This window comes from Colletotrichum navitas (genome assembly GCF_030913465.1).
Source record: "Colletotrichum navitas strain CBS 125086 chromosome Unknown LY79scaffold_34, whole genome shotgun sequence".
Lineage (NCBI taxonomy): Eukaryota > Fungi > Ascomycota > Sordariomycetes > Glomerellales > Glomerellaceae > Colletotrichum > Colletotrichum navitas.
In genome coordinates, this window is record NW_026850580.1 from 180,711 (window position 1) to 201,413 (window position 20,703).

Sequence of the window (20,703 nt, forward strand, 5' to 3'; positions counted from 1 at the left end):
TTTGCTGCGAAATATGTAGGTAGACAGACCAAGCATCTCATTATATGCATATATATGCACTTAAAGACATCGTCACCTTGTACCAAATACTCGCTTGTTCGCTGACAAGACAGTTTCACAAGACTTCATGACAAAGGACTCGCAGCGTTAATGGCCTCTAATTTGTCTATCTTGACTATGCGTGGTTCATAAAGATCTCATCATGCATACCAATTCAATTCCATTTGTAAAAAAAGAAAAAAAAAGAAAAACCAACCAGCCGAACTCCCTCCGCATCTAGTGGCGAATGGATCAACCACCGGCCTGGTAGCGGTAGTAAAAGTTCTTCTGGTTATTGAGCTTCACGCTAACTCCGTAGTCGTAACGCTTCTGGTGACGGGTGGCGTTGCTGCGACCTCTGATCTCCTCCTGTCTGACGACACGCTTCTGCTTGTCAGTCGCACCAGCCATGCCCGCAGCATCTCTGCGAGCCAAGGCACGGTGGTTCCGAGTCTTCCGGTCACCGGTGGTGGCAACCTCTCTGCCATCCACATCCATCTCATCGCCCGAGCCTGCCTCGATAGCCAGGCGCTCCTTACGTTCCTCTGCAGTGGGGTAGTTGTGGAGATTTTGTCTGAAGTATCGGTTGTGAGAGCGGTGACCAACTGCCCTGCCAGACGGCAGGTGAAGCTCGTATTCATCGTAGAAGACCGCACGGGTGTGCTTGTGGGCATGAGAGTGCCAGCCATCCGCCTGGTGGTGATTGCGAGGGTCGTCACGAGCGTGGTGAGGGTGCTTGTCTAGACGCTCAAATTGCTCGTAGCGGCCATCCGCAGTGAAGGCTGTCAAGTCGGCCGAGTCGAGAGAAGAGGCTGAACTGTCCGTCTCCCATCCATCCTCCGCGCCTTCTTCGACCTCCTCGCCGTCTTCACCAACCAGCTTCGTGGGACGCTTCAGACCCAGCTTGGCCCCGCCGTTCTGCTCAGCCTCGTCGTCGTCCGACTCGTCGTCATCGGAGTAAGTGCTGCGGAAATCGTAGAAGTCACCAATATCCAGCTGGACCTCCTCGGTGTCGTAGGGGATCTTGCAGTGTCCCTTGTCACGCATGTGGGTCTGTACGGCGAATGCCGTCTTCTTGGTCTTGAAGCAGTATAAGCACTGGTGACCCTCGTGGATGCGCTCCTGAAGGTGCTGCAGCAGACCCTCAAGGTCGACCAGGTACTGCTTCTCGGGGATGAACATGTCGTGGAATCGCTCCATGTGGTTGGCGTTGAGTGGGGCATTGGGTGACTCGTAATTGCAGAAAAGGCAGGACTTTGTGCTCCAGGAGATCTCCGGCTTAGACGGAACGGGAGTGGTGGAGTCGGACTCGCGGTTAATGGTGGCATCATCGCTGGCGCGCTGGCTCTGAGCAGACAAGTGGGGGTTGGAGGGACGCTTGACGGGGGACGGGCGCTCGTCGTGGGGCTCATGAATGTTGGCCTTCTTGAGACCCTCGACAACCTGGGTGAACTCCTCCTCGGCCTCGGAATCCAACTCGTTCTCCTTGTCGACAGCGATAGGCTCGCCGAGGGAGAAGGTAGAGCTCATGACAGAACTGGCATCATCGGTGACGCCACCTTTGCGTCTAGCAATTGCAGCGACGCGGACCTTATGCTTCTGGCTCGTGAGATGGTTCTGGTACGCATTCTCGCTCGAGTACGACTTCTGGCACGCATCACAGCTACGCTCGAACAAGGCCTTCTCTGCCTCGGCCGTCTGAACGGCGCGTGCCTGTAGAACCTTCTCGTTGAAGACTTCGGAGGAGATAGGAGGAAGGGAGGCGACTCTGCGCTTGAGGTTGTATCGACTGGAAAGATGATGTCAGTTGGGTTGAGCGGAACAGCGAGGAAACACTATGGGAAGCCAGGAACAAAAGATGGAGAGCGAGAGTGTGAGAAGAGGTAAAGAAAAGCAAGGAATACATACTGCCAGTCGCTCTTCATGTGACCTCTCTGCAGGTCGATATTTCGGTACGCAACAGAGCAGGTGTTGCAGGTGTAGGGATGCGAAGCGGCGGTTGCCCCTCCATTTACGGGAATGGCACCGAGGGCAGCGACATCGACACTCGCCATAGTGAATGTCGTGTGCGAAGGACGTGATCTGCGTTTGGTGTCGGTTCCTGTGTTGGCGCGGCTATTCCAAGAATCCGAAGGAATAGGGAGTATGATTGCGCGCAATTGTAAAGGTGCAGGATGCGCAAAAGAAGAGGAAGAAGGGAGGCAAAAGATGAGCGTCCCGGCGGTGCAGGTGCGTCAAAGTCGGGCGGATGGAGGGGAAATGATTTTAAAAGGCAAAGGGAAAATTCGCCAGGGCTTTAGTGGGTTAGGCGGGGGTTTGGAGGGACGTGATAGGCACGTCACCTGCAGTTTAGAGCCCTTGGGTCGGGCCTGTCCTGAAATGTTGTGCCACTGGCAGGCTTGAACCTTTAGCGTGTTCCTGGCAGTTGCTGCCCTGCTAAGTGGGGGCAGTGTTGTCTTCCCGAAGCACGGAGTAGGTGATCCCTTTTTGGGGTTTCGGGGGATCGAGGGGAGAAGGGTTCTACCTGCTTCTTTCTAGTCCGATCTAGCTGTCATATATACCTGTAGGTATATATTAGGAGTACATACTGGGCGGTAAGCTGAAGAGGAGGCAAAACTCTGGTAGTGTGCTTGTCACCGTTTTGAAAATAAGGTACCGTTCCTTATCCGGCAAAGTATAACTGATTGTGTGTGGTTTGGAGGCTGCAAGCATAAGCCCAACTTGGGCCTCGACATGCAGGTCTTGCTTTCGGCCTGTCTTGATGAATAATACATACGGCCAAAGGTCTCCGATGCAGCACTGGAAACTTGTCTGATAAAGATGGCCAAGAGTGTTACTTGACCAATATGGTACTCCTCATACCACAGTGCGACATTGGTTCATACATGGTTTCTATTCGTTTGATATTCTTCGTAGTAAAACAATACCTGCGGCTACGCGATTAGATTTCAAACCGGTTCACACGAAGGACGAGTGACAAGTGACCTCCGGGTGTTCAGCATCATCAAATACCGGTATCCAAATGAGTGAATGACTGACTGACTGACTTGACTAATCAGGATGGGAAGGGGGGTTCTTACGGGGCGGGCAGTGGCGGCATTTGAGTTGGCAAAAGATCGGAGGCAAAACCCGCCGATGGCGCCGAGCCTGGTTGGACGTTGGTCCGTTCCTGGTGGCAGGCGGCAACGATGCGGCTGATGTCAGAAACACCCTATCCGGTTCGTCTTTTTTTGGGCCCGAGGGTGGAATTCGCATTCTAAATTCGGACCCTCTGCGGAATGTTCCATGTTCTGATTGCCTGCTCCCGTCCCTGCGGATCCACTTCTGAAGAATGACCCCAGAGACCGTGTCCCGTTCTGTCTTAACCGCACCGTGTCATCGCCGAGCCCCGTGGCGTGCCCATACGGTGCCCATCTCCTCCTTTACGACGGGCGAGACTGTTGCCGCTTCCCCTGCCTACCCACCCGTCATCCCGATAAGTTTATTCATTCATCGCCAACCTTTCTCTGCTTGCCCCAGCTGTCGCTTGCGTTGTAATATCTTCTGTACGAGTACTACTGCATTTCAACCACATCAGCGGTCCCTGCACTTTCAGCCTCTCCTTCTTGCTTCAATCTCCTGTCTTCGCTACCCGCCCTCTGCCGCATTTCCTCCTCCCCGTCGCTGAGAGCTATCCAACTTAACCATCAAATATACCCCACGGCGCCTGCGGCCCGGATGTAATGACTCGAGATATCCGCTGTCCTGAGGAGGGACCTCAGCACGAGACCAGCCTCGATGCTGATCTCCTAGCTGCCCTATGGGAAGACGCGCCGTTTGCGCGTCTGCCCCCCGATGCGCCTCCCGAACTGAAGGACATGGTCCAGACCATCGAGAACCCGAAGCGTGTCTATGCCATCCACCGCGCCAGTCGCCGTCACAACTTCCAGATCCTTGTCGAGATGTGCGTTTCCATAGACCTAGTCGCCTTCCTTCAGCGCAACCCAAGCTAACATGCCTCTTCTCAGATACGTCCTTCAGCTGCGATACGGATGCGACTCCAAGGCCTGTACGACCCCGACCTGCTTCTCCTGTCGCAAGCGCCTCGCCGGCAAGGCGCCAATACGAAGATACAACACCACGAGTGCAAGGACATTGGCCGTCTACCTTGCTAGCCAGGACAACCCCGAGACGGGACTCTGCCCCTACCTCAAGCCCCCGAAAGAGACCCCGGCCGCCCTGAACTCGCTCATATTCTCACCGAACCTCGTGGCACCCGGCTTTAATGACCCCTTTTCGAAGCGTTCCGCTACACCAAAGGGTGCAAGGCGCCGGAAATCAGTCACATCTGCCAGGCTAAACGGTGAAGACGGCGGTTCTCAAAAGGCCACCCCGGATACTGAAGAAACCGGACGCCGGCCCCCCTCTCTCTCCAAGGAGCGGTCGCATTTCGATTCGACGACGGGCGCTGCAAAAGCCGCTTTCAAAGTAGCCGAGCGGCCCATCAGCAAGGACTATCGCTCGTTCGCCGCCAATGTCTTCGGGACTGTCGCCTTCAAAATGCTGGAATGGCTCACTCCAGCTGGCCTGGATGCTATGTCTGAAAAGGTTGCTGCACTAGAGGTTGATGCGACGCATAGTCCCTCGAGGGAAGAAACTCAAAGATCACAGAAGCCATCAGGCCAGTCAACGCCTACGCAGTCAATGCCCTCGGTCATTTACGCCGACAAAACCTCGAGCGATGTGGCCCAGATAACAACGGAACATGGGCCGGATACTGTTCTCGACCAGGCTTCTCAAAAGCTGCATAGTTCAACCTCGGCGTTGTCTAACCCACGGCCCAGCAAGCCTAAAAGGAGCTCAAGCGCTAGAGTAAGGGCCAATTCGAAACCCACTAGAAAGCTTTCTATCGAGCCATACCCAACCTCATCATTATCCGAGGACGTCACCTCAGGACTGGCTTCTCCCAGGACGTCGCATGAAAAGCCACCGAGGCCGTCGAAACCATCCCACGTTAACCCTTACGCCATCCCAGAAATACCATCTACACCCTCCTTTTTTGACAATGTACCGCCGCAAAATCACTCTGTAACTATTGTTCAAGAGCCAGAGTCACCGCTCACGACAAGCTTTCGCAACGTTAGACCGCCAGCAGAGTCTTCCAATCCACAAGAAGTGGCATTGGAGACCCGGACTCAGTGTGCACAGTCGAGCCATTCAGTCGATGACACCAAGCAAAGCGAGGAGCCGGTTGACGTGCCAATCGCCGACAACATGCTTCCGCAATCATTGACATACCTCAACGTCGAAGTGGTTGATCTTTTGTGTGACATCCTCCAAGACGACGGTACCTCAGAATCCCATCTTTTCGACCCCCCCAAAATCACCAGCACATACTCCGGGCTCAAGGACCGGGCTCCCAAGATGCAGAGAAAGCACAACCCTCGGAGCACCTACCCCAAGCGACTCCAACGGCAATGGAAGCTATTCATCGAGCAAAGCCTTTTCAACATCCTGAGCGACCCTGTTGCCCTGGTCTCATCTTTCGTCAAGGACGATGAGCTGCTTGATTCTCACACGATCTGGTACTGCATGCTGAGGCTTACACGAGTAGCTCCTAGTCTGGTTTTCCACAGCTTGTGGATGGCTGCCGGAAGTCTTTTTGGAGCGCCCAAGTCACTCCAGTCGCTGCGGTCCCCTACTACCAAAGTCTTTCGCCGGAGTGAACGGTCTCTTGCTAATCTTGAGGCTGGTCATTTACTATCAATATGCCTTCACGCATTAGTAGCAGCGGCACCGTTGATAACAGACTCTAGAATACTCTTTGATATGTCACGGATCCGCTCAAATGGTTTGACTTTGGCAGGAAGCGGTGCTCTAGCGCGACAACCGGCTTGGCTATGCCTTCTCTACGATGACGCTTTTTCGAATGAATTGGCACTCAGGCTTGCGAGGCGCCTTTTTGCTGCCATCTCTGCGCGGAAGTGTTTTGCAGATATGGCCACGCAAGACAATGGTGTTGAGGATGATGACCAAGAATCAGATGCCCTTCGGCCTCTCTTGTCTCAACTAGACCTGCTTAATTCCTATTCGTCTTCAAATCCCGAACTGGGACAGCTCGAGAGGGCTGGTCATGAATCAAGGGTCTCGACTCTGCTTTTAGACTGGGCCAAGACAGTCATGCTTCAGGAGTGGGATGGTCAGCCTGAAATATCGTGCGATGGCTCCTTCGGCGGAGCTTTGTCATTGATTGCTGCCATGTGTAAGTTTGCAGATCATCCTCTTTTAGGTCTTTGACTAACATTCCTCATAGACGAGAAACGTCAGGACCTGCTTCTGGGAGACGTCCAATTCCGCGTGGACTACTTTGCAGAGAGGCTAGACTCGATTAACATGCCTGTCGCCTGGCTTGCCCACATTTCATCCAAGCAGAAGAAGCATCTGCTCGACTTCCCCTTCATTTTTGATCCATCTACTCTAGTTTCTTACTTTCGATCTATCAACTTCTCGAAGATGAGCCGAAGCTACGAGGAATCCAGCTCGCTCCAAACACGGATGAAAGCGATTGTTGCCCCCGGAGGTCTTATTACCATCCCTCATCACAAGCTCGTTCTGCAGGATCTTTTGAAGACGGCATCTTCAAAGTACTTGATCCTCGAAATCAGTCGGAAGAACGTTATCAGGGATGCCTTTGATCAGCTTTGGCGGCGGGAGAACCGAGAACTACACCGACCATTGAAGATTCACCTAGGTGAAGATGCCGGAGAAGAAGGTTTCGACTCGGGTGGAGTTCAACAAGAATTTTTTCGACTTGCTGTCGCCGAGTGCCTCAACCCAGACTATGGCGCCTTTACAGTAGACGACCGAACTCGTATGGCTTGGTTTGTTCCTGGGTCCATCGTGCCGTCGTGGAAGTTTGAGATTCTTGGTCTCCTGGTCTCGCTGGCTGTCTACAATGGCTTAACGCTGCCCATCACTTTCCCGAGAGCACTCTACCGCAAACTCTTGGGCGAGCCTGTAGACGAGTTGCACCACATCGCCGACGGGTGGCCGGACCTCGCTATGGGCTTGACTACGCTTCTCGAATGGGACGAGAGGCAGGGACTGGTAGAGGACGTTTTTGCTCGCACATACGAATTCTCGGTTTCAATGTTCGGCCAGCCGGTTTCTCGTGAAATGAACGACCAGACTCGCAGCTGGCCGCAATTCGAAGTCGCGGCAGGAAAGTCACTGGCGGACGAGAATCCCAAAGACGCTCCGCTCGTAACCAACGAGAACAGAAATGCGTATGTGAGTGATTACATCAAGTACCTCACAGATGTTTCCGTTCGCCCGCAATACGAAGCGTTCGAGCGCGGTTTCCGAGCGTGTCTGCATCACAAGGCACTCCAGCTTCTGACACCTCCGCTCCTCCAATCGCTTGTTGAGGGTGTGCAAGAGATCGACATATCGGAGCTACGCAGATACACAAGGTATGTCGGATGGGATGCTAGCCACCGCGGTGTGCGAGACTTCTGGTCAATAGTCAAGCGCTACGACGAAAAGATGAAGAGACGACTCCTGGAGTTCGTGACGGCCTCAGACCGTGTGCCTGTTGGGGGCATGAAGAACCTGCAGTTCGTCGTACAGAGGAACGGCGAAGAGGAAGACGAGCGCGGGCATCTGCCCACTGCATACACATGTTACGGCACGCTTTTGCTACCGGAGTACAAGGACAAGGACGTTCTGAGAGAGAGGCTTGCCATGGCCTTGGAAAATGCGCAGGGTTTTGGGTTTGCTTGAGCGAAAATAGGCAAGGAGCTGTATGTTAGAATAAAACGCTCCATGGATGGACTGGGGGGTATTCCCATTGGTTTTGATATCCTTAGAATTCCTTACTTGCATCGAAAAGAGAGTGAAAGGATACTGCCTGTCTGTTTTTATGTCATTGTCCCGAGCAGCCATGGCTCCTTGCCATCATAACGGACACGTTCGGCCTGGTCCTGAGTTACCATCAGCATCTACCTTCGGTCTTGCTTTCTTTTCTCTCGCCTGTCCTCGGTCAAACACCACGGCATCGTTAAGCGCCACCATCCGTCTCCGAAACAGAAGCACAATGTTCAATTGGCATATATATACCGACTTGCCGGAACCCCGACGTCGTCTTTCTCGACGGCCTCGACGTCCCCTATTGTCAATCTTGCGGAGAAATCGCTGCTATGGACAAAGCTAAGAACGCGGCACTGGATGGAACACCATCCTAACCGCCATCAACAGCCAATTTCGAACTCTGCTGGCCGTCTTCGCTGCTATTTGTGGATTGTAACACAACCGAGAAATACCAGCCGTCCTCGTTCGACTCTATTCCTGCAAACGCTAGTGGCCTTGGAGGGGTTTCTGCCGCGTCCTTGTATGTACCCCTTTTCGCACGAGATATTCGCATACTTCGACTGCTTCCTGGGGCGTACGATGACCCTATAAGAGGTGAGCTACGCACCACGAATTTGGCATTCAAGCCAGAGTATGAGGCCCTGTCATACACCTGGGCCGACCAGTCAGGCGATACCTCAAGGTCTCAATTGACGTTTCTGGGCAACCGTTGGGATATCATGGCTATCACAGTCAACTGCGCCAATGCCCTCCGTCGACTTCGATATCCTAGACGGGCTAGAGAGGTATGGGTGGACGCTATCTGTATAAACCAAGACGACACACGCGAGAGATCTCACCAAGTCGGGATAATGCAGTACATCTACGCAACTGCGACTACGGTTGTTGTTTATTTGGGCGAAGACCCCAGTGACCCGGACCCAACACCGCCAACGACATGGAATTTCAACAATCACGGCAACACACTGGATCCTTTAAAAGATGTCAGCAGTCAACCTTACTTCTCGAAGATCTGGGTTATCCAAGACGTTGCATCAGCTCACGAAAAGTACCTTCTTTTTGGATCAAAAGGGTGCAGGTGGCAAGATTTCTTTTACTCGCAAGAGAGACTGTATCAACTGCACCCTTGTGTGCAGCAGGTTCTCAACCGAAAACATAGGGGTCTAGAGGAGTTATCAGAACTCATGCACGCAACAGTCCACTCTGAAGCATCCGAACCCAGAGATAAGAATTTTGCTCTACTGGGTCTGTTTCTTGGAGCACAAAATGCTGGTCTGGTTGCCGACTACGCCCTAAGCACGGAGCAGGTATTCAGCGGTGTAATGGCATTTCTTCTTCTTCAAAACCCAAGAGAGATATGCCGTTATCTCTCAATGATGCAACCAAGGCCCTCGTCAAACTTACCCTCCTGGGTCATTGACTGGTCATCAAACGTCGACTGGCCTAAGGAAGAAGCCCTGTATGTGCCGGGATCCATGAATGACATGCCGGTTATGGTCTCTGCAGAAGATTTGAACGCCACCCGCTTCGATAGAAGAGGAGGACTTTGGATGAAGGGCTTTTCGCTCTTCCCCCTAAGGACGTGTGTTTTCGCCCACGATGATTCCTACCCGAACCCCCCTGGTATAATGGAGGGCATCACTTGGCACCCAATTTCACTATCGACAACAACGTAGCGGCCGATACCCTTCGCCTCATACTGAACCGCTGCAGTAACCTGCTTATTTGCACATTGAATTACATCCTGGGTGATAGTTCTTGGTACAACTTGAGTAGGTGGCAGACAATGGAATACGTTTGCTGTCATAGAAGAATGTTGGCTACCGGAGGGCGAGCAGTCACGATCTTATCAGACGATTGCGTCAGAATTCCTCGAAGATACTCTCGCCAGAACTGAAACGACAAAAAGCTCGCCTCAGCCAAATCTCAAGAAATTCGCCAAAGAAGGAACCATTGCTTTCAGTCGGCAAAACAAAACCATTGCCGGTCCATTAGAGCTTCTCCGGGAAAGCCTCCATCTACACGCTACTCGGAAAGACGAAGAACCTTCCCCCAGCCAGATGCGTGTAAACGCTGTAAACGCGAGTCTATTCGGATCATCTTTGAGGAACACAGTTCAAATGAAGCGGAGAACACTAGATATACTGATTACTTGTATAAAGCCCGCTGGGGTTGGGTAGAGAATCTGAGTCTTAACGAGAAGCCCGACAATCTCAAGTGGCTACCGAAAGGGAATAGACATTGCCGCAAAGATGACACGGAATGGGAATCAGAATATCTGCGAAAAGAAGAGGTATACCAAGTTCTGATAGAACTAGATTGGTCCTGCGGTCACTCTCACGAGATCAGCCATGCCTTCACTACGAGCAATTTGCTGAAATCACTCTTAGGGCAGCGGCTCGACACTAAAATACGCGTCCTGTCAGTTGTTCAGAAGAACGACGACGTCATGAACGGCTAAGGATGGTCATACAGTCCGGGGACGTACATTTGTTGGCTCCAGCGTAGTCTCGAACTGGGAACAGAGCCGAATCTATGGCTCAATGAGGAGCCTCGAGAACCAAGCTGGGGAGAAAACTTTCTCCGTGCGTGGAATCTGATAAACCGGGGCGATATAAGCGGAGAAGATCGCACCAACTTCTTCTGGCCGTCCCCATCGTCGGAGTCAGTCTGGAAGATTTCATGAGTGCTGTTAGCTTTTATGCACTAACCGATAGCTCTTTCGCAAAACACCTGTGGGAAGACATTTGCATTGTTTGAGCGGTGCACAAACCGGCATGCGGATGGTGATGCCGGCGCCGGAGGCTGAAGCTAGAAGGTCGACCTACCCGATGGCCGATGCGGACCCACTCGGGACGGTAGGCCGGCACTCGGGCGAAGTAACAAAGCACGGAGAGACCGGAAGGGTTGTAGCACGCGGTTATGAAAATTGGAATTGCGAGACTTGTGTCAATGGAGCGGCTCGGCTTCGAAGTGCCTCTTGAGATTCTGTTTGATCATTGTGTTTGTTGCAGATTAGTCTTTCTTGGCCAGGATGCACCGTGAGCCTACCTGGCTCTCGTTTTCTCGAGATGAGCTCAGCCGCCTGTGGAATTGTCATGTACAACCACCAGTTGCTCTGGCATTTGAGCAAACTTTGCCGCCATCGGGCGTTCGGAAAATCCACCCTGGAACACATACTCGTATCTAGGTCATACTTGCTCTAGAATATCTGGGTAACTGGGAAGATTATTGGTAGATCGTACAACAATTAACATTAAATTCGTGCCTCGTCGACGTCTAAGGATATACAAGAAAGGGGCAATTAAAGCGGCCCGGGATCTACAAAGACTTCTTCTCTTTTTCTTTTTTTGTCTTTCTTTTTTCTTGCTAGGAGGGATCCGGCACCTAGCAGACGTTAAGGAGCGCGACGGACGGGTCGTGGTCACTGACGAGCTCGTTGTACAGCTCCCACGAGTTAACGTGGATGTGCTCGTACGCGGTCCCGTTCCTGGCGGCGAGCGCGGGGCTGACAAATATGTGGTCGAGCTCCTGGGCGTTCATGTCGTAGGCGTACGTGTAGCGCTCCTCGACGGGGGTGTCTACGACCTCGTCGAGGTCGAGGAGGCCGGACTTGGCCGCGAAGACTTCGAGGGGCTCGACGAATGCGAACTCGTTGAAGTCGCCGGAGGTGATGATGCTCGCGTTGGGATCGGCAGCGAGGATCTCGGCGATGAAGGACTGTTGTACAGAAGGGGGTCAGCAAGGGTTTACAGAAAACGAGGCTTCAGGGGCGGGGAGGAGGAACATACACCGGCGAGCTCGGCCTGCTCGATGCGCGCGTTCACGACACCATTGACGGGGGGGCGGAGGTCGCCGTGCAGGGAGGAGGAGCCGCCCTTGGAGGCCAAGTGAACATTGACGGTGAAGAAGGTCTTGCTCTGGGTCCCCTTGACGGTGCGCCACGCGGCAACGAGGGGCTTGCGGCTGGCGTCCCACGCGCTGCTGGCGGGCGCAATGCGGCCGGGGTTGTACTTCAGCTCGGGGCCGGGAAGAACCTCGTTGGCGTCGAGGCTGCCGCCGGGGTTGGGCTTCCACAGCTCGACAACGTCGGGCTTGTAGAGGTAGGCGACGCGGATGTTGCCGCCGGGCTGGCCACCGTCCTGACCGTCGACGGGGTCAATGACGGCAAAGTCGTAGACGGCGCCGGAGCGGGACTCGATCTCGGTGGTGAGGGTGGTGAGGGTGACATTGGATGAGACGATGCCGTTGTTGGTCGCACCGCTGTTGTCCTGGATCTCCTGGACAAAGATGAGGTCGGGCGTCTTCATGTAGTCGACGATGTGGGCGGCGATAGAGGGGAGGTGGGCCGAGGAAGGGGAGAGGTTCTCGACGTTGTAGTCGCCGACGGTGATGCCCGTGCAGTCACCGTTGCTAACCAGAGAGGTGGCGGGAGCGTCGTTGGTGGCGTTTTTGGCGATGGTGATGGCTGTCAGAGGCAGGATGCGGTAAAAGCCGAAGGCGTAGGTCACGACGCCGGTGATCTCGGTGAGCTGGTCGCCCATCTTGGACTCGGGATTCTTGGTGCCGTCTAGGGGGGAGCCGATGGTGATGGCCTCGGGGTTGGAGTCTTGGGGCACGTGTCAGTCACTCACTCGCTTTTCCGCACATGTCGAGTCTTACCCTTGCCAGTCATGGTGATGCCGCCGTGCGAGTTGCGGCCGGTAGTGGGCCAGTCGCCAACAACCCAGGTGTCGCCGTACTGGTTGGGGCGAGTGACGGCGACGGGGTTCTTGACGGTGACAAGCTCACCGCTCAGGGACTCCCAGAAGTCAAGGCCATAGAGCTCGGGGTTGAGGACGGGGTTCTCGGTGGAGATATTGGCGACGGCGTTAGGCACGGCGTAAACGTCGCCACCGTCGAGGCTGGTGTACTGCTCGGTGGGAGGGGGCAGGGTGTCAACGCCGATGACGAGCGGGACGACTTGGTTGCCCTTGGACGCGACGACGACGTTCTTGGGAGAGCTGAGCTCCGTGAGGTAAATGTAGTTCGCTGCGGACCTATGCTTTGTTAGCCAAAGCTCCCATGTAGACAAAAGAGCAGCGCGCGAGGATGTGGCTCACCTGTACTCCTGGATCTTTCCGTCCAGAGTGATGAGGTCGCCCACGGAGAGGTTCGCACCGACGGAGCTGCTGTAGACGTAGAGGGCCTCGGAGGTGGCGGCGTCGTCGTCGGGCGTCGTCGAGCGGATCCAGATTCCGTTGGGGCCCTTGGCGAGGACAAGGCCGGTGACGTTGGCCACGGACTGGTCCTTGAAGGGGGAGAGGAACTTGTTGCCGTTGATCTCGGCGATGGTCAGGGCCGAGGCGGCACCGGCGGCGGCGAGGAAGAGGGACGCAACCTTCATCTTGACGGGCAGCGGTTTGTCTCGCGACGATGCTTGGAGAGAGATTATCGGCGTCCTAGAATAAGAAAGAGATGATCCATTTGGCTTTTATTGAACCGCGGGGTTGTCAAGACTATATGTAGTATGGAGCTGAGCTTTCAGCTTGTGGTTTCTGTCCCCAGTTCCCCTGATCAGGGTCGTATCATGACGAGCCGAGCGCCAAGCAAAGCGACAACGTCGTTGGGGCCCTGTGGGACATTCCGCCCTTGCATCTCGGGAGCTGCGGGCTCTTTGCATGTGAGCATACGCGTACATGATCTACATTCGCATGGAAGAGAGATTGGGCGAGGGAGACGAGGGTTTGCAGCCAGCTCAGATGATTTCATACAAGATGGCTAAGTGCTATGCAGAAGTCGGTTTTCACGTTTTCACTGGACGGGACGAACAGAGATCCTACCGATCGGTGAACAAGGGTCGGTCTTGCGTCGTATCAATTGACCTATTAGAGGGTCCCGTGCCTGGCAAGTTCTGATCTTGGCGCACCCTTGACAGCATTGGCAACGATACGACTGTATAAGGTAAAGCAAGATAGGAGCCAAACACGCAAAGCGCCGCAACGATATTTTGTCTAACCCACGCCCGATCGGGAAGGTGAATATGTGGGGGGCCCAGTTCCAGTGGGGACGACAAAAAGATTGAACGACGTACTACAAAATGGGGGAGGGAGAGGGCGGAGAAATGAGAATGAAGGTCAAGAAGCAACTCTGCCTCTTGACTGAACCGATCCAAGAGGCTATAATTACAACTGGCAGTCCGCTTCAACCAGTAAGAAGGGGAAGACGAGGGGGGAGAGAGTCAACTACCTACCTATCCGTACCCAACCAGGTAGGTAGGTAGTAGTAGGTAGGTAGTTTAGATAGATAATTAGGCATGTCACTAATCTGCGCCTTATCGCCTGCCAATCATTGCCCACACGTGCTGATGGGAACTGAGGTACGTATCCAAGGCGGTCGGTCCTTCCTAAGGTCGCACGGCGGCACCTGGGTGACAGAGGCCGCTTTTCCTTACCACTCCCCCCCCCCCCCCCCCCCCCCATTCCTCTTGACGTGGGTGCACGGGTACACAATCAATCGTACATCGTAGGAGGTAATAATAGAGTCGGAGTACTCCGTACCGGTGGGAACGTGCTGGCCCTCCGACCCAGGTCGTCCTTGGATGTACCACTGTTGCTTCGCCGCCGTCTGAGTCCAAGTGCCGCTTGCTGTTATTTTCCAAGTCACAGAGACGCACCAGCTACCCACTTAGGAGGATTCTCATCTCACTCCCAAAATTGCAACGCGCGCTCTCTCTCACTCAAGCAGTCACACGCCAGCATTCGGTTTGGAGGAATAATATGTTCCATTCTCGTTCTCATGGTATCGCAACCGGGATATATAAGCTTCCGAGGGGCGGCCTCGCCCAAATCCTTTCTCACCGAATTTCCCCAAGAAAAAGAAATCCGCGGGCTCCCGGTAATATTTACAAAACGCATCTGAAGAACCCTAAGCTCATGAGGTGAGAAGAATCCCTCGCAGCAAACCCCGTCCTAAGAATACACCCAAACAAAAGGAGATTCTTAACGGCGATGCGACGGGAGGAAGCCAAGTTCCGCGCGCACCACCGAAAAAATAAATGTGTGGTTTTTGTTATTTCCCCGTTCAACCATTGCGACATATCAGCACACTCGACAAGCAGCCCTACCAGCGAAGCTGCCACGGGTTTCGCCGTTGCGTTGGCCGGGACCGCTAGGAGAAACCCTATTGCAGGACCCGGCCCGGCACGGTGATCCTTCTACAGCCAGACGGAAACGCCCACTGCCGTTTATTCCGCATCAGCTGACTCTTCGTCGCGCCCGAGGAGGCCGGAGAGGAGCGCCAGAGGGTTGCCGTTGGCAGCACCAGCACCTGCACCAGCACCTGCACCTGCACCAGCACCGCCAGTGAGCTGTGGGTAAATTAGCACCGCTGTCCTTCATGCACAACTGAAATGAAGCACTTACACCCGAGAGGAGATCGGCGAGAATCTGGTTGCCCCCAGCCGCAGCCTTGCCTGTGTCGGCGGCACTACCCGCGTCACCGTTCTCCTTGGCCTTGGCATCATTGTTCTTCTTGCCCTTGCCATCGGCAGCGTTGGCAGTTCCATTGTTCGCAGCGCCATTGGCAGCTGCTCCCTTGTTCTTCTTTGCGTCCTTGGCATTGGCATCATTGTTCTTCTTGCCCTTGCCATCGGCAGCGTTGGCAGTTCCATTGTTCGCAGCACCACCGGCAGCCGCTCCGTTGTCCTTGTTCTTCTTTGCGTCCTTGGCATTTGCGTCCTTGGCATTTGCGTCCTTGGCATTTGCGTCCTTGTTCTTCTTGCCCTTACCATCAGCAGCGTTAGCAGTTCCATTGTTCGCAGCGCCATTGGCAGCTGCTCCGTTGTCCTTGTTCTTCTCTGCGTCCTTGGCATTTGCGTCCTTTGCAGCGCCATCGGCAGCTGCTCCATTGTCCTTGTTCTTCTTTGCGTCCTTGGCATTTGCGTCCTTGGCATTTGCGTCCTTGTTCTTCTTGCCCTTACCATCGGCAGCGTTAGCAGTTCCATTGTTCGCAGCGCCATTGGCAGCTGCTCCGTTGTCCTTATTCTTCTCTGCGTCCTTGGCATTTGCGTCCTTTGCAGCGCCATCGGCAGCTGCTCCATTGTCCTTGTTCTTCTTTGCGTCCTTGGCATTTGCGTCCTTGGCATTTGCGTCCTTGTTCTTCTTGCCCTTACCATCGGCAGCGTTGGCAGTTCCATTGTTTGCAGCACCATCGGCAGCTGCTCCGTTGTCCTTGTTCTTCTTTGCGTCCTTGGCCTGTGCGTCCTTCGCAGCGCCATCGGCAGCTGCTCCGTTGTCCTTGTTCTTCTTTGCGTCCTTGGCATTTGCGTCCTTGTTCTTCTTGCCCTTGCCATCAGCAGCGTTGGCAGTTCCATTGTTTGCAGCACCATCGGCAGCTGCTCCGTTGTCCTTGTTCTTCTTTGCGTCCTTGGCCTGTGCGTCCTTGTTCTTCTTTCCCTTACCGTCGTCGGCGTTGGCGGTTCCGTCGTTGGCCGCTGCGTCTCCGGCCGCGGCTTCAGCAGCGGGGTCGGCGGCGGCTTCAGCTGCCTTGTCCTTGCGGGCGTCAAGCTGGGCGGCGGCGTCATCCTCAACGTCATCCTCCTCGACGTCATCCTCAAGGTCGTCCTCCTCATCGGCTGACGATGGATGTTAGTTTCAATATGCATACATGGGCGGGTGGGTTTATTATGTACCTTGCACTTCGGCCTTGCCACGGCGGAGCTTGGGCCTGACATCGACGTTGGCCGCCATGCTTATATCCCTGACGCGCAGAGCCACGGACGGCTCATCACGAGTGGGGAGCGCGATGACTTGGGCAGCGATGGCCGCAATGGAAAGGAGAATGGAGCTCTTCATTTCGAATGAAGTGCTAGAAGATATCCTCAGTCACAAGTAAAAGACGTCGTAGATATGAGAGAATATGGCGATAACACAAAACCGAATAAAAAAGGTTCACGGAACCGTTGAGAATGAAACGAGGTTGAGAAAAAATGGAGACACAAAAGAAGGACTGGACCAGCCAAAGAGAAGGAACTGAACCAGAAACAGAGATTTGGTTGGATATTTGGGAGTGCCAAAGGAAGAGAACGAAAGAAGGATCAGGATGGGCTGGGTTGATATAAACTATCAGCCTGGAGTGAATGTGGTCCAGGTGGAACCCTTTGGGGAATCGCATACCAGACATCCAGCATGGCCAGCATGCTACACTGAGGTTGCAGTGCCAAGGAATTGAGACATGTTGTCAAACAAACTATGTGAACATCATCTCGCGCCTACTGCGACCATGTCAGCCATGTCACAGGCCATGATCCATCGCACGGGCAGTGCAGGAGGGTTGGTGGAGCCAGGAGAGTGAGTGTAAGGGCCTTCTCTCGGGTCGAGAGGCGTGAGGGTCAACGGGGTAGTAGAGGCGTGAGTCAAGGATCACGACGGCGACGACGGCAGCGACGACGACGACGACGACGACAACGACGACGGCCATCCCGCGACAGACCCCGGAGCAGTCGCGAGCCATAGAGGGTGGAGGCGGGATCCGAAAATAAACCCGATGCATGGCAGGATGTGCAAAGAAAAGGTGAATGTAGCCGACAGGCCATGGGCTTCATGAAGGGTTGTCCATGGTTGGCGGTGCAGAGAGAGAGGCCAGGCCCAATGGAGGGACGGCTGCTGTGATGATCAGACGGGCGGTGCTTCAGAAAGGCCCCGCCCGTTGTTCAGTGCGTGGTGTGACAATTGGGTTGGGCTTGCGAGCTAAGCTTCTTCCCACGGGGGTGGCTACCAGCGCGCTCGCTGCCTTGGTTTTTACCAAGTCCGAGGCTCCCAGGGGGGGGGGGGGGGGGGGCTCCTGTTCCTACGCTACGCCACCTACCTACCTACTGGGTAGCTAGCTCGCTGGTGCAGTTTGATCGGAAAGCAAGCTGTCAAACCTGGGATGAAACGTCGCCAGCGGGAGGGCTTGGCGAACTCCTTTCTCTCGAGCCTCCTCCTTCTCCTCCTTCTCCTCCTCCATATCTTGCCTCTCGTTGGCTTGCTCCCTTTCTTCTGTGCGTCCGGATCCATCCCGAGCGGGTGAACCGTCTGCATCCCCATACTTTGCACCAAGATGGCGGTTAAGGACACGCACGCATGGTCGAAGCCGCAATGTCTAAATTTCAGACTGTCAACGATGCACCCTGCGCCGTTTCTTGGCAATCAGGAACCTCTGGTGAATCGAAAACGGGCCCCTGGGTATTCCAAAAAACAGCAAGAGTTCTGGATCGTTGGGTTCGCAAGATATGCCGGATCTCTGCTGGGTCATCGGTTACGATGGCCACAAGGGGACAACGGTGCGGTAATAACGTATACCAGACGCCCCTGTTCGTACGAGCTTGGACTGTCTGTCAGCCGCAAGGGAGGTCGAAATCGTTACATGCCTTCCTTGCATTCGTTCTCCTCTGGTTCTCGGCGCAACGCTGCCCGTTTAGGGAATTTCTTTTTTGGGACCGGAGGGAGTGGCCTTCCTCGATGGTCTGGCAAGATGCTTGTTCAATTAAACTTGGCCGCGGGTTGCGTACCGTAGCTGCGCCATTCCGTCCGTCTCGATCCCGTTCGTCCCTGTGCCTTCACACAGTCAATGCCGGGAGCTAGGAGTCCCTGGCAAAGAACATGGTGGCCCGAGGGTCGAGGGTCGAGGGATGGTGTTTCAACTAGTGCATCGAATTGCCAAGGCCATCCGTCTCGTGGAAGAAATTAGCGTAGTCGGGTGATGATTGTCGCATACTTACCTGGCTGGGCCTTGCCTTCTCCAGCAGGTGAGCGAGTGAGTAGCGAGCGGTGTTAATAACAGAGCAAATGGCCAATAACACCAAGCAACCTGTTTAGGTAGTGTTGGCGATGCTTTTGATCTTGGCTATCGAGTCCCAGATATCTCTTGGTTCTGTCATGGTTTGGCCCATTGCCAAACGCACCCAATCTCAAACCCACCTCTCTCTTTCTCTTGCAGTCTTGAGACGTTGGGCCAAGAAGCTCGTAATCTTGGGTCTTGCGCTTGTGCTTCTGCTTCTGCTTCTGCTTCTGGGGAACACTGGGGCGTTCGGGCGGTCTCCAGATATCAGAGTTATGGTAGAGGCCAAGCATTTTGGCGAGGAGAATCAGGGGATGGACAGGTGTGTTTGCGATCCTGTTTGGAAATCCTGGAGGAGGCGGGTGAGAGACGATCGACGAGGGTGCATCGCACAATCAAACACGCACATCCACACCCATACATGCCCACATGAGGAGAAAAGGGGGCGCTCCCATTGTGTGCCTGATCAGCGAGTGATCAATTGGTTCGTGCTCCCTGCTCTTGTTGTTGCCCACTGCATTTCCTTCCCCACGCCCACGGGACGAGGACGGGGAGAGCGAGACAGGCCGTTTGCCTCAAACTTGGCAGAAAAGTTACCCCTTTGACCTCGTTTGGTCCGGGGTTTACTTCTCCTTGTCATTCGTTCTTGCCCTGTTTCTTTTGGATACCGGTCTGTCACAGTCGCGGTGTTTTACCTGCCCGAAATTCAGATTGAGCAGAAGGAAAAGGGACCCCGCGGTTCCCCTCTTGGCGAGTGAGTACCTGCCGGTAGGTAATTATTCACATACACCACGTCTAAATCACGTGGCTTCTCTGCATACATAGTCGTACTTCCATCCATTGCATCAACGCGGTTGCTTCCATCACCTAGGTACGGGGTACCTACACACCACACCGCCGCCTGGTTTACCTTACCTACGGAGTATAGTAGTAGTACCACACTATCTACTGCCTACCAAAGGCCTGGTATCCCTATTCCACATTACCCTGTTCTCGGCACGCGCCTGTTTTGCTTTTCTTTTCCTGCTTTGAATCGTGCAAGGCAAGGATGCGCACAATCATCCGACTTCAGACGGCGCCATTTTCATGGACCGGTAGACTGGTATCCACCCTTATGTGCATCGATACGGAGTACGGAGATGCTTCTGGAACCAACCTGTGAGGGGGTCCCACCGCCATTTTTTCCAACTCAACGACTTCCGGCATCGTCATCTCAAATCTTTTCAAACTCATCTGATCAGTATGGACACCCTCAGACCCAGACGGCTCCAAGACCAGGCTTGATACGCCCGTCAATCTACAATGATCAAACTTCTTCCCAATATTTCTGCATCTTGACTCTCTGGCGAGTTGCCGGCCCGCGGCGCGGACGCCGGCTCGTCCGTCCAACACAAAAGGACTCGGACTGCCTGCTGCTCCTGAAGCCGATCAGAGTCCATCTGCCTTTCTTCCCACCCACCCGCAACGGGACCTTCCAGTACCGCTATCTACTCTGTGAGACCGAGTCTGATTTAGGCAATTCACCGGGTGGCTGTGTCTGCCCATCGCCGTGCCGCTTCCCGACACCGGTAACGCCCTCAACCCGATTGGTGCTCACAACCCCCTGCCCCCTACCACTGAGGACGTAGACTTGGCTACCTACCTACCGGCGGTACTCTGCCTAGGGCTCACCACTCCCGGGTCACCGAGAATTCGTCTGGGCTTGTCGGCGGCTACAGAGATGTGTTTTCCATTCCGTTCCATTCCGTTCCATTCTCTTCGCTCTCCAACAAGACTGTTCGTCTCTCATTTCAATTGGTACCTATGCTACAAGTTTGGGCGATGCCCCAACAATGCTTTTACCTTGTTGCTACAACGTTCCTCTACCTTCGACATTGACGCTCTTACCAGTACGCAAAGTATCAGAACGTTGTGTCCGTATTTGGACCATGTTTTGTTTTGAAGGCGTCCGTTTGATTGACTCCCTGCATCTTGAAACCCCATCAGCGACAGAATTCCGGTGCCTGGTCGACGACC

General features: G+C 54.2%; 7 protein-coding genes across 7 annotated transcripts; 3 read left to right on the plus strand and 4 right to left on the minus strand.

The window, feature by feature from the left end:
• Positions 1–198: 198 nt before the first annotated feature.
• On the minus strand, positions 199–2,545 carry LY79DRAFT_228215 (zinc finger protein Yan). The gene is made up of 2 exons (XM_060551653.1): positions 1,948–2,545; positions 199–1,828 (listed from the first exon to the last, which is right to left on the minus strand). The coding sequence occupies exons 1-2, from the start codon at positions 2,091–2,093 to the stop codon at positions 292–294; spliced, it is 1,683 nt and encodes a 560-aa protein (XP_060413561.1). The 5' UTR covers positions 2,094–2,545; the 3' UTR covers positions 199–291.
• A 1,124-nt stretch (positions 2,546–3,669) lies between these two features.
• On the plus strand, positions 3,670–8,227 carry LY79DRAFT_228225 (HECT-domain-containing protein). Its single transcript, XM_060551654.1, has 3 exons — positions 3,670–3,982; positions 4,047–6,280; positions 6,332–8,227. Exons 1-3 carry the CDS (start codon positions 3,762–3,764, stop codon positions 7,798–7,800), a joined length of 3,924 nt encoding a protein of 1,307 aa, XP_060413562.1. The 5' UTR covers positions 3,670–3,761; the 3' UTR covers positions 7,801–8,227.
• Positions 8,228–11,087: 2,860 nt separating this feature from the next.
• Positions 11,088–13,419, minus strand: LY79DRAFT_688195 (endonuclease/Exonuclease/phosphatase). The gene is made up of 4 exons (XM_060564691.1): positions 12,990–13,419; positions 12,550–12,926; positions 11,679–12,496; positions 11,088–11,607 (listed from the first exon to the last, which is right to left on the minus strand). The coding sequence occupies exons 1-4, from the start codon at positions 13,271–13,273 to the stop codon at positions 11,275–11,277; spliced, it is 1,812 nt and encodes a 603-aa protein (XP_060413563.1). The 5' UTR covers positions 13,274–13,419; the 3' UTR covers positions 11,088–11,274.
• A 1,144-nt stretch (positions 13,420–14,563) lies between these two features.
• On the minus strand, positions 14,564–15,812 carry LY79DRAFT_555707 (uncharacterized protein). The gene is made up of 2 exons (XM_060557949.1): positions 15,291–15,812; positions 14,564–15,235 (listed from the first exon to the last, which is right to left on the minus strand). The coding sequence occupies exons 1-2, from the start codon at positions 15,803–15,805 to the stop codon at positions 15,049–15,051; spliced, it is 702 nt and encodes a 233-aa protein (XP_060413564.1). The 5' UTR covers positions 15,806–15,812; the 3' UTR covers positions 14,564–15,048.
• A 399-nt stretch (positions 15,813–16,211) lies between these two features.
• Positions 16,212–16,735, plus strand: LY79DRAFT_555709 (uncharacterized protein). The gene has a single exon (XM_060557950.1). The coding sequence runs from the start codon at positions 16,512–16,514 to the stop codon at positions 16,728–16,730; it is 219 nt and encodes a 72-aa protein (XP_060413565.1). The 5' UTR covers positions 16,212–16,511; the 3' UTR covers positions 16,731–16,735.
• Positions 16,736–17,706: 971 nt separating this feature from the next.
• LY79DRAFT_228257 (uncharacterized protein) lies at positions 17,707–18,614 on the plus strand. The gene has a single exon (XM_060551655.1). It carries the CDS (start codon positions 17,991–17,993, stop codon positions 18,489–18,491), a length of 501 nt encoding a protein of 166 aa, XP_060413566.1. The 5' UTR covers positions 17,707–17,990; the 3' UTR covers positions 18,492–18,614.
• Positions 18,615–18,721: 107 nt separating this feature from the next.
• On the minus strand, positions 18,722–18,980 carry LY79DRAFT_670215 (uncharacterized protein; the record flags this gene model as incomplete). Its single annotated transcript, XM_060563755.1, has 2 exons — positions 18,722–18,753; positions 18,812–18,980. The coding sequence occupies 2 exons, from the start codon at positions 18,978–18,980 to the stop codon at positions 18,722–18,724; spliced, it is 201 nt and encodes a 66-aa protein (XP_060413567.1).
• Between the last annotated feature and the right edge of the window lie 1,723 nt (positions 18,981–20,703).

Excerpts from the sequence above, each read along its gene's own strand:
- LY79DRAFT_228215 (XM_060551653.1), bottom strand. The coding sequence starts at position 2,093 with ATGGCGAGTGTCGATGTCGCTGCCCTCGGTGCCATTCCCGTAAATGGA. Across the intron at positions 1,829-1,947 it reads CACATGAAGAGCGACTGGCA|TCGATACAACCTCAAGCGCA; the intron begins GTATGTATTCCT and ends TCATCTTTCCAG.
- LY79DRAFT_228225 (XM_060551654.1), top strand. The coding sequence starts at position 3,762 with ATGACTCGAGATATCCGCTGTCCTGAGGAGGGACCTCAGCACGAGACC. Across the intron at positions 3,983-4,046 it reads TTCCAGATCCTTGTCGAGAT|ATACGTCCTTCAGCTGCGAT; the intron begins GTGCGTTTCCAT and ends GCCTCTTCTCAG. Across the intron at positions 6,281-6,331 it reads GTCATTGATTGCTGCCATGT|ACGAGAAACGTCAGGACCTG; the intron begins GTAAGTTTGCAG and ends CATTCCTCATAG.
- LY79DRAFT_688195 (XM_060564691.1), bottom strand. The coding sequence starts at position 13,273 with ATGAAGGTTGCGTCCCTCTTCCTCGCCGCCGCCGGTGCCGCCTCGGCC. Across the intron at positions 12,497-12,549 it reads CATCACCATGACTGGCAAGG|ACTCCAACCCCGAGGCCATC; the intron begins GTAAGACTCGAC and ends ACGTGCCCCAAG. Across the intron at positions 11,608-11,678 it reads AGCAGGCCGAGCTCGCCGGT|TCCTTCATCGCCGAGATCCT; the intron begins GTATGTTCCTCC and ends TCTGTACAACAG.
- LY79DRAFT_555707 (XM_060557949.1), bottom strand. The coding sequence starts at position 15,805 with ATGCCAAGGACGCAAAGAAGAACAAGGACAATGGAGCAGCTGCCGATG. Across the intron at positions 15,236-15,290 it reads TCGCCGATCTCCTCTCGGGT|CTCACTGGCGGTGCTGGTGC; the intron begins GTAAGTGCTTCA and ends ATTTACCCACAG.
- LY79DRAFT_555709 (XM_060557950.1), top strand. The coding sequence starts at position 16,512 with ATGTTAGTTTCAATATGCATACATGGGCGGGTGGGTTTATTATGTACC.
- LY79DRAFT_228257 (XM_060551655.1), top strand. The coding sequence starts at position 17,991 with ATGGTCGAAGCCGCAATGTCTAAATTTCAGACTGTCAACGATGCACCC.